This window comes from Hirundo rustica, chromosome 6 (genome assembly GCF_015227805.2).
Source record: "Hirundo rustica isolate bHirRus1 chromosome 6, bHirRus1.pri.v3, whole genome shotgun sequence".
NCBI lineage: Eukaryota > Metazoa > Chordata > Aves > Passeriformes > Hirundinidae > Hirundo > Hirundo rustica.
The window spans coordinates 44,105,774-44,117,054 of NC_053455.1; the positions used below are offsets into that span (position 1 = coordinate 44,105,774).

An 11,281-nucleotide genomic window follows, 5' to 3' on the forward strand; every position below is an offset into this window, starting at 1 on the left:
GCAACAAAAAGGGCCTGAATGACTCCGGTATTTCCTTGATAATGGGATATGAATCCTTTTGCCTTACTGAGATGGACCTTAAACTAATGGTGTCTGTTTTCTCTCTGTGAGCTATTCTCATATGAAATGAACTGATGGGGTTCTTGTTGCAGTTTGGGGTCACAGCCACGACCTCACAGCTCTCCCTACCTCCCTCTCTGCAGGCAGCCTGAGCTGCAGGAGAGGAGACAATGCGATTTCTTGAAGTCCTTAGGTGCCCGAGGCTGCCTTGACCTGCCACTGGCTGTTTCAGACACCTGCCCTCACCACGAATGTAAACTGAGCACACGCACAGCTGGGTGAAGCGGCTCACGGCCGGTGGCTCTCCTCCTGATGCAGGGGAAGGAGCCAGGGTGTGAGCGGCTTCCTGCCGGGAGGCCCCTGGCACCCAGCGGTCAAAGGCAGGCAATGCAGAGGGCAGCGCCCAAGGGGGATTCCGGCGGCGGGAGAGTGGAAGGGCGGCGAGAAAACGTAGCAGACTGAGAGTGGTTAGGCAGAGTCTATAGGCTGTGTCACCGCAACACGGCAGGCTGCAATGGGCTGGGCTGGAGTGAGACTTTGTAATGAGTACAGAAAACAAAACTGATGGAACGTGCCTACAGCTGGTTTGTTGATAGTTGGCATCACTGCAGAGGTTTCCCTCTGAAGGCTAAATTGCCAGAAGTCACCAAGATGGCCTGAGGCCCCACAGATGTGCAGAAACTGCTCTCCTGCCAGCAGTGGTTCCCAGTAACAGATCTCATCAACTACTTGCTGCTGAAGGTGACTTCCTCTGCTGGAAGAAAGAAGCCGTGCAACTGAAACATTTGAGGCTTGCTGTTTCACACACCTTGTCTCACAGGAGACATTTCTGGCAGCCGTTGTCGATCAGTTTACCGACGAGCTCCAGCACGTCTGAGCTTCCCCTTGCTGCCTTCCCCTCCGTATTTGCACAGTGGCTTGCACAGAGCGGTGGTGGCCTCCAGCAGCCAAAAGGGAGAGCTGGGAGCCTATGCTGGTGCTGGCCTCTGCCTCCTTGTTCAGCTTCAGCATGACCACATCATGCTAAGGGACACTGTCGTTCAAGAGGAGAGTGGGGAGGAAAGGCTTGTTTACTTTTTTGCTTTTATAAGAGCTGTTAAATGTCTTGCTTTTGTCTGTGCTGGCTTGCTCCTCCTGTCTTGTCAGAACTGACTGCTATGCCATTGGGGCTGCAAATACGTCATGGAAAATGTTTTGTTGCATGCTTTAATTTGCTTTATAAAACCAGAGGCAGTTCCATTGATTCTTACACAGAAATTTCTCCCATGAGTTTTGTGAGCATCAATGAATGTTTGTTAAATCTGAATGGGATCTTGAATGAAGACAATGGTAAAAGCTTGGTATGATGCTTAGGCCAAATGCTTAGGCTGGAAAACACTCAAAAAGGTTCTTTTTGTCCCAATGATGCTTTGCAGTTTGAGCACATTCATAATCTCATGAACAGCCTGAGCTGCCTACCAAATTTTACAGGGATTGCCTTGCAGCAGAGGGCAAAGAAAATTACCTTAGAAGAGCTGTTAATGGGCGATGCCTTCTTTACAAGTGTTAGGCTGCTCACTTTCCAGTTTTAATACAGATTTACAGCAGTGTGAGGCTGCTCACTTTCCAGCTGTAATGCAGGCAACTGTCCACAGGCTTACAGAGCACATGGAGTATCTGCTGGCATGAGCCTTATGGATCACATTTGTCAGCAGTGGTCTTATCCTCTAATTTGCAGTCCCATTTGAAGAGTCTCAAGTGTCAGCAATCCAAACTGAAAATGCAGTTCAGCTGCTTCAGCTGAGAGGCCAGGGAGGAAGGCATACTCTCATCTGAAAGGTGATTGAAAACTGACATGGAAGAGTACAAATCCAGGTGTTAACCACATAGTTTGGCTCCATTTCTTAAAATACCCTAACAGTAAAAACCTGTCAGGATGACAGGTCCTTAGTGAGTAGAGATTGGGGCAAATAGGAAAGGTGTTGATTCTACATTACATGCACTTTGTCTGGCCACTGCAAGAGACAACAGAATGGCAATGAACAGGGTGCACAGCCATTCAGATCCAGGCCAGCACTGCTCATCATGCCCATAGCACATCCCAAGCTTCTGCCCTATTCTCACTATCACAGAATGAATGGGTTTCACCAACAGAAATAAATGTAGGAAGCTGGAAGATGAACCTGACCTGCCTAAGTCTGTTAAAACAAGGATTACCCGTCAAGTCCAGTGATCAGTTCAGAAACTTTCCCCAGCAACAGAGACCAGCCAGTATCTCTGAACTGCAGCAAAAAGTAATATGTGTCGAAATACTTATTACGGGTGACTGTCTGGAAATCCTGTTCTGTGAAGCTCTGCAGGGCTTAAGCCACAGACTGGCTGGGACAAAGAACTTTCCTCTCTCACACAGTCTACATCCAGGCCCATGAACACACTTGATGTCATCTCTCTACTGCATTCCCTTGGAGCTAAGTCCTGCATTTCTAATTTGGAAAAGGATAGGCAACTTTCTTACTAAAATTGCACACACCCAACAGGGAGCAGTTACAGAGCAGAGCCTTGGCTTGCAGCTGGAAGCCCTTAAGGAAGAGACCACTCCTCTGCAACACATACTCCAGTGAATACAGGCTGTGCTGTGGGGAAAACACTAAGAGTTCTTCCCATCAAATCCTTAATAACCCAAGGATTTCTCTCCCAGGGACCCTTGATTTGATAAAGTGAGCTAGAAGTGTTTGGTTCTTTCCCTGGAGTATAAAAAGATTACAGTTCTTCAGGTAAGACTTATAGGGAAGCTAAACTTATTATTTCCTTTTTTTTACTTCTCAAGGGAAACAAAACAAAACAAAACAAACAACAAAACAAACAAACAAACAAACAAAAAACCACAAAAAAACCCCACAAACAAACACACACAAAACCACCTCAACACACCTGCGCTGCTTTAGGGAGAACCATTTGCAGATACCCTAGGCTGGTTCAGCCAAGAGAGAGTTACATCAGTCAGTCCAGCTGTATCACCCAGGCCTGGGTGCAGGCAAATGTGCCAGCCCAGAGGCAGAGTTTAATTTTCAGACTCAATGACTGGACAATTTGGTTCATGAGCTCCAACCCAATTCCTTCACACAGTGCTGTGACTCATCTGCAGGCTCAGAACTCACAGCTGAGTCCCCCTGGGTGATACAGACATGAAATCATGGTAAAAAAAAGGCTGTGAGAAAACACATCTGGAGGTCATCCAATCCATCTCACTCCCCTAAGTGGGTTTCTTTTTTCAAACTCAGAGAGAAGTGCCTCTGGCACAGCAGATAATTGAACTGGTGTTTCTCAGACCTTCCTGATAATCACACTGATCACAGGGACAGCCTTCCTTACAGGATGCAGTCTCACACTTCACCCCTTGTAATTTCATTTTGGAGGCCTTTACCTTGAAGACAGAGGAAGGAATGGGGGAAAGAAGGAGAGAAGGAAGGAAGGAGGAGATGAAGGAAGGGAAGGAAGAAGAAAAGAGGAAAGATCAAACCAAATAAAGCATTTTACTAAGCATTTCTGTTGGCTTTGGTTGTTCCAAATTTGATATTAAACAAACAGCATTTCAATTTTGATATTAAATCAAACCAGTCATTATTTCTTCATAGTTGTAATGCTCCCAGAGTGAGGAAATGGCAGCAATAGGAGGTGGACTGGAGAACGAATTCAGCAGGATGCCAGCTCTGTTTACTAGCAGGCAGCATCTTTGTTCTGAGTGTGTGACTCACAGGTAAATGTTCTCTTGCCACACACTCCTGTGAGAGCTGGCAGTGACAGTTATCTACTCTCCACACCTACACCCTTGCATCCTTTGCATCTCTCCACCTACAAAGTTCCTCTGTACAGGTGTGGTGGTTTGACCTTGGCTGGATGCCCAGGGCCCACCAAAGCCATTCTATCACCCCCTTCCTCAATTGGACAGGGGAGAGACAATGTAACAAAAGGCTCCTGAGTTAAGGACAGGGACAGATCACTCACCACATTACCATGGTTGGCAGAACAGTCTTGACTCAGAGAGATTAACTGAATTTATTACCAGTCAAAATCAGAGCAGGATAATGAAAAAAACAAATCCTAAAAGCACCTTCCCCCCACCCCTCCCTGCTACCTGGACTTAACTTTATTCTCGATTCACTACCTCCTCCCCACCAGTGACGCAGAGTACAAGGAACAGGAATATGGTCGGTTCATCAGATGTTGTTTCTGATGTAGTTTTCCTCTCAGGGGAAAGATTCCTTCCCCTGCTCCAGCACGGCATCCCTCCCACAGGAGACAGTTCTCTGCAAACTTCTCCAGTGTGACTCCTTCCCACAGGCTGTAGTTCTTCATGAATTACTCCAGTGTGTGTCCCTTTCAAGGATGCTGTCCTTAGAAACATCCAGCATGGCCTGCCCCATGAGCATGAGTCCTGACAGCAAACCTGCTCCAGCATGGCCTCTCTCTCCATGGGTGCCCAGGTCCTGCCAGAAGCCTCCTCCAGCACGGGCTGCCCACGGGCTCACAGCCTCCTTCAGGTATGCAGTGTGCGGTCCTCCACAGCCTGCAGGTGGATCTCTGCATCCCTGTGGTCACCTATGGGCTGCAGGGCACAACTGCCTCACCATGGGCACCAGGGGCTGCAGGGGAATCTCAGCTCCAGCACCGGGAGCACCTTTCTCGTCTTTCTCCAGAGAGCCTGGTGCCTGCAGGGCTGTTTCTCTCACACAATCTCACTCCTCTCTTCTCTGGCTGCAATTACTTCTGTGCAATAACTTTTGTTTTTTCCCTCTTAGCCCTGCTATGCCAGAGGTGCTCCCACCATCACTGATGGCCTTGGCCAGTGGCAGATCCATCTTGGAGCCAGTTGGTTCAGGCTCTGTTGCAGAGGGGGGAAGTTTCTAACAGCTTGTCAAAGAGGCCACCCCTGTAGCCCCCCCCCACTACCAGAACCGTGCCACAGAAACTCAATACTCTAGGCACAGATCAACCTGATTTTACTAAACTCTGGTAAAGCCATTGCTTTAGAAAGGCTCTGAAAAAATATGTGTCCCTCTCACCCAGTTAGAAATGGCATTTCAGAAGTGTTACTGCTTTGAAAAAATTCTGCATACCTCTCACTGTAGAAAACTTTAGTCTTATTGGTTTGGAAACAAGACAAGCAGGATGATTATAAGAGGTCAAAGATGCAAGTACAAGTATATCTTGTGAACAATCCCCTTTCTTTTAGGCATATTTCCTCAGATTGTAACACAGTGTTGTTTTTTTTCAGTGCCTTCATTCTGTTTACCCTTTCACAACCTCCACGCTTACTGCTGATGTTAATAAATGCCCACATTTATTACTGCAAGACATTTTGTGTTATACAGAGAATTCCATTATGTTCCTGGCACTTGTGACAAAACTGACCTGCTTTGATTCATCTAAAGACTGGAGCAGGGTCAAGAGAACCTGATTCTGGTTTCCTAGCTCTTAACCCCCAATCTCTAACCACTACTACATGCTTCTTCCCACTGGGGTGCTATTGTTTAACCCACTAACTGCAAACCTTTCATTTTGGAAACCAAAAATTAATATCTCACCATCCTTCACTTTCTGTTCTATCCTAGTGTGTAGTACGGAATCTGTTCCTCTGCAAGAGTAAACTCTGTTCCCTGCCAGGCTTGCGAAGCCCAGTTGAAGAAGTGTTTTTATGTTTGTATTGCTTACTGTGCAATATTCTGCTTACAAACCAACAGAGATGGAAATGAGGATGGGGATGTGACAGAGGTAGTGATGGGGAAAGATCACAGATTAGTGATGCCACGGAGTTAGATGTGCTGGGAGCCACACAAGGCAATGAGAAGACCTCCCTCGGAAAGAGGACTTGTTTAAATCCCTTAAAAAGTGAAAGACACAGCTTGCAAAGATAACAGTCCGTATAGCTGCGGTAGTGCCATGCTAAATCCTTCACCTCCCGCTCCCGGCTGGCCGAATGCAGCGCTTTTACAGCAAAATTCCAAGGTAGGATTTCGCACTGAGAGTAGAAAAGCCCCGAGTGGAGCGGCAGGGACAGCGCCACGCATCGAGAGCTTCCCTGTCCGTGTCCGTGTGTCTGCCCGTATCCCCGTCCCCGTCTGTGTCCCTGGGCCATTCCGTGTGCCTGTGCCTGTCCGTAATCCCCGTGTCCGTACCCCGGTCCCCCTCCATATCCCCGTCCCTGTTCCCATCCCGGTCCCGGTCCCCGACCCCGCCCCGGTGACGCCCGCGTGATGGCGGCGGGCGGAGCGCCGCCCCGCTGAGGGCGCCAAGATGGCGGCGCTGCGGGACGGGGACTTCGCGGCGCTGCAGATGCTGCTGAAGGTGAGCGGGGCCGGGCCGCGGGGGGACGGGGCCGGCGCTGCCGGGCCGCGCCTGAGCGCCCCCGCTTTGCTCCCCGCCAGGCGCCGTCGAAGGACGCCGTGCGGCAGCTGTGCCAGGAGTGCTTCTCCAGCCCGCCCGCCGCGCTCGGCCCGCTGGCGCAGCGCGCCTGCCCCGGGCTCGCCGTCAGCGCCCAGGAAGCGGAGCAGGTAGGGCCGGGCCGGGCAGCCGCGGGCCCCGGCGGGAGGGAGGGAAGGAGCGGGACTGTGCGGTGCCAGCACGGCGGTGGGTGGCCCGGGCCCTCGGGAAGGTGCGGGGCTCCGCGGTCGCTGCCGAAACGGGACGTGCGCGGTAACAGCGACTCTCGTCCGCGGCAGAAGGGAACGGGCTGCGGCTGTGAAGCGGAGGGCGCTGAGGAGCTCAGCCCCATCCCGCTAAGGCTGTCGGGCCGTACTTGGATGCCCAAGGCTCTGGTGGTGTGGGTCTCGCAGCACAAGCTGCGTCTCCTGGCTAAGAAAGCCCGTCCTCTGCTGTATGTAATGCTTTTCAACCCAGCCCCTTCTCTTGCCTCCTGACAGCTGGTGTCTGCTTTGCACAACCTCACCAGGCACGTGGTGTACCGCGGCTTGACCAGGGCAGAAGACATCCTCTGTCTCTTCCCAGAAAACTTCCACCAAAATCTGAAAAACCTCTTGACTAAGATAATCTTGGAGAATATGTAAGTGCTATCCATCTGCCACTTGCTTTCAGCTAAAGAGTTAAGGCCTGTGTAAGTTGTTTGATACGTGGATAGTCGGCAACATGTAGTCTTGTTTCTGTAAATTTTGTGTGCCTTGGGCATAATCACACAGGCTGGGATGAGCAGAATTGAACAGAATATGTCTGAGTGGAATGGCCAATGAAACACAGCCATGGGCACAGCAAGATTTCCCATGACTTTAGAAATGGATGTGGGCCACATTCCCAGTATGCAAAGCCCCTTTTATCTTAACAGCTGTGTCGTGAAAAAATGCTACTGATGACAGTAAAACTTGGAGGGCTGGATTTCAGCACAATAGAAAATCTAGGCAGTATTTAGATATCCATTTACTTGTCCCCATGGCTCAGGTGCAGGGGCACTGTATGTGAAAGAGCATACATGAGGTGGTGGCAGAGGAGGGCAGTTCTGCTTGCACATCTCAATGCTTGGAGTCCATTGCTTTGATAAAACCAGGGAGAAAGGTACGTGCTTTAAATAAGCTGCCCTTCCAGAAGAATCCGTGGAATCCGTGGCTGGTCTCCAGTTTGCCTGCCATTATCCACCAGTCCCAGCCTTTCCATGGCACTCAGTAGCATAGGCAGTCTCTGTCTCCTGCTCACCGCTGGTGACCCTTCTGTTGGGGATAAGCCATGCTAAATGCTTTACCTATTTTTAATTTTATTTATTTATTTATTTATTTATTTTTCTCTCAGAGCACTGTTAATACTGTTTTCTCCACTTTTTCACAGCTCTGCTTGGAGGAATGAAGCACAAGCCAGTCAGAGTAAGTAGTAGAGTAATCTCAGGAATGAGATTGTCTGCTAGGAAGTAGTGGATTATCTTAGTATTGTATTCATGAAGTATCTGACATGCATTACACATAGGGACCGAGGCAGTGGTCCAAGGAAGACATTCCAACAGATTGATTCGTGTTAACATAAAAAAAGTGAAAGGCTTCTTGCCCCTCCCAAGCCACCAGCAATCAGTCTTTGCAAATTAACATACAAGGCTAAGCAGATGTATTTTGTGTTGTTGCAAATGCTGCCAAGTGCTGGCTCTAACCGTCTGGGAACTGGAATTTGTTCCAAAAGCAGGAGCAAGGCAGCCAGTTGTGCACTGCCCCCCTGGAGCTCTGTGCAAGGAAGCAGCAGAAGCAGGGAGAGAGAGCTTTTCCCCAGACAGAAAAAAAAAAATCAGTTAGACAATAAAGTACAGAGAGGAAGTGACTTGAGTGTCTGTAGTCAGTAGGAAGGCTGGCAGTCAACCCCTGGGGAGGACACTAAGCATCTTACAATAGGCAGAATCCAGACAGGCTGTAATTGCCTACTGAGACAGCTCTTTCCTTAGCAGCCAAGTTAGACCTGTCTTTCTTTACTTGGGAGGGCCCAAGAGGTCTCCAGCTCTGAGCTATAGATGTCAGTATTGCACCTGTTAAATGGTTTCTGCTAAGCTGCATGTAATTAGGATGATACTTGAAATGTTTGTAAGGAATGTGAAGATTGCAGTTTGCCAGTATGTTGGCTGTACTGCAGGATGCTTTGGTTCCCAGGATAGGGGAACTTGAAATAACATGTTTATACTGCTGGATTTTATGAGCTTTTATAAGTGCTTTCTTACCAGTTTCAGAGCAGAGCAGTAAGCATGCAGGTGCCAGAGTGATGAAACACTGGTTGAGTGTAGCAGGCAGCAAGGCAGGGCATAAAGATGTAGAGAAGACATCTTACTGTTCTCCTACTCCCAGTTGCTTTGGGAATTGACCTCTGCTTCCTGCACTGAACTATCATTGCATGTAATGATGGGAGAGCCCATTTAGTCCTTCCAGTGTCATGAGGAGGCCTTCAGAGACTGGTTTATCCCAGAGCAAAATGGTGGGAAACCACATAGCAGCAACTAAACTTGTATGCTTCCTAGGGCCAGAATTGGAGAGGCCTGTGCATGGTGGCAGTCACAGTTCCAGGGTCTGGTATCATCATGTGCTGCTGAGCCTAACAGAGCCATTTTTTAATCCCCCAGTCTCCTTGCCTCGGCTGGTGGACATGGACTGGAGGGTGGACATCAAGACATCTTCAGACAGCATTGCAAGAATGGCAGTCCCCACCTGCCTGCTGCAGTTAAAGGTAATGGCAGTGGCTGTGAAGGACAGAAATAATGAAGAGCAACACCTGACTTGCCAGGCAGACCAGTTCAGACAGGCATCTGGTGCTTGCCACTTGCCTGGTGGGCCATTAGACTTTCTTAGAGATGATATCTGAAATGCCACAGAGTGTGAGAATGATGTCTCTGATGAAAACTTACTCCACGGAAGTTTTGTGTGCAAGAGGATGTGAGAACTCACCATGTTTGTTCCTAGTCACCATTGTTTTCTACAGAAAAAAAAGAAGATAAATCATGAAGCCATCATCCTTTAATCCTAAGCACTCCATCAGTGTGTTTAGCTGGCTTCACTAGTTGGGAAATCATTTGAAATTACTTATAACTTCCTTCACTGGCCATATCTATAATATGGGGAGTATACCTAACTTACAGCTTGTGTTCTGCAGTTTTAGATCATCCCAACCAATAAAAATGATATGAGTGGGATTCAGAGGAGGAATTAAAATCTAATTTCTGTGTGTGGGGTGGGGTTAAGTATTCTGTGTGATGTCTGCTGAGATGCTTCCTGCCACAAATATCTTCAAAATGTCCCATACTCAAGGCAGTAGATGTTCACTTGCCCTCTTCTCAATGGAAGTGCACCTCAGTAGTGAGGCACACAGCTTAGAAAATGTGCCATGGTTCTTCAGGATGGAGCTGGATTCCAAAATCAAACCATTTTGTTTAATCTGTGTAATAAACACTGACTTTTTATAGTGGCTCTGGAAAAACACATAAATGAATTTTTCGTATAACTAACATCTGCATTCCTGTTTTAAGATTCAGGAAGATGCTGCCTTATGTGGAAATAATCCTGTTGTTTCTGCACTGACTGTGGAACTGAGCAAAGAAACCCTGGACACTATGTTAGAAGGTCTGGGGAGGATTCGGGACCAACTTTCTGCCGTTGCAAACAAGTGAATGCTCAAGCACATGGATTCCAGCAGCAAGGAAGGGAAGTATTCTCTACCAACAGCTGTCAGAAGTTGCAATCTAGTGTAACATGTTGTCTATTTCAGCAAAATGAAACTAAAGAGGTTTCTTTCTTGAATTAATGAGATAGCTTTTGAAAAGCTGACAGTCAAATATTCATTTGGTTGGATGCCAAAAAGTGGTTTCCCTTTATGTTGTTGAACAAAAGCTGTTCACCGTTTCAGGAGAGAATTTGAGGGCTCAGAGCCTGGCTTAATCACAAGGGTCATAACTGGAAACAGCAAATAGCTGCAGCCAATGAAGCAAGTTCTATCTCTGTCCTGAAATGAGAATCTGAAAGGCTCAAGCTGGGTAATGGGCTGCCTTCCAGCATTAGAAAAGGAGGGTGCTTCTCTCTGGAATGTGCTTGTACTGAGGTGCCTGCTGGATGTAGCACTCTCTCCCTCTCAATGAAGCACAGCCATGGTGCAGATTGTTATTACAGGATAATGCATTGAAATAGGGCAATTATGCTACAACACATTCCCTTCTGATCAGCTTTGCAGCACCATTTGCAAAATGACTGTTCTGAACATCCTTAGCAGGAACTAATTTCCTCCTTCTGTTTGAAAGGAAAAAAAGGAGTTCAGGTAATTTATTTTTGGGTTTTGTCCAATAAAGCCTTTGCCTTTGCTGCACATAAACCAAACTGGGAGAATAAAGAATTGAAGGCTGTTTCCTGTGCTGTAGGAAACCCCTCTGTGGCAATACGTGCCCACACTTCTCCAAAGAATTCTGTTGTCTTTGTAAATCTTCATTTAATTAAAGAATGAACTGCTAATTGAGTCTGTGAATCCTTTTCAGTCTGGAAGGGATGTTGTCCTGGGTAACCTCAGCCTCTTTGTGATGATGCCAAGTTTCTAGGCTAGGTTAATGGATGTTCATGTTTGTTGCTGAAGGAGGATATTTTGTTTCCTATTCAAATTGATTCAGAATTTAAACTTCGTTCTCTTCATTGTAATCCAGTTTCAGGGCACCTTTTCTCATGGGCACCACCTCTGTGCAATACTAAAGGTGATGACTCTGACCTAGAATTTTATAAATATATGTGCATTG

At 47.6% G+C, this 11,281-nt stretch overlaps 1 protein-coding gene across 1 annotated transcript; it reads left to right on the forward strand.

Moving 5' to 3' along the window:
• Window positions 1-6,281: 6,281 nt before the first annotated feature.
• Window positions 6,282-11,006, forward strand: COMMD9 (COMM domain containing 9). The gene is made up of 6 exons (XM_040068369.2): window positions 6,282-6,384; window positions 6,465-6,590; window positions 6,960-7,099; window positions 7,870-7,904; window positions 9,134-9,237; window positions 10,034-11,006. The coding sequence occupies exons 1-6, from the start codon at window positions 6,334-6,336 to the stop codon at window positions 10,172-10,174; spliced, it is 597 nt and encodes a 198-aa protein (XP_039924303.1). The 5' UTR covers window positions 6,282-6,333; the 3' UTR covers window positions 10,175-11,006.
• Window positions 11,007-11,281: the final 275 nt, after the last annotated feature.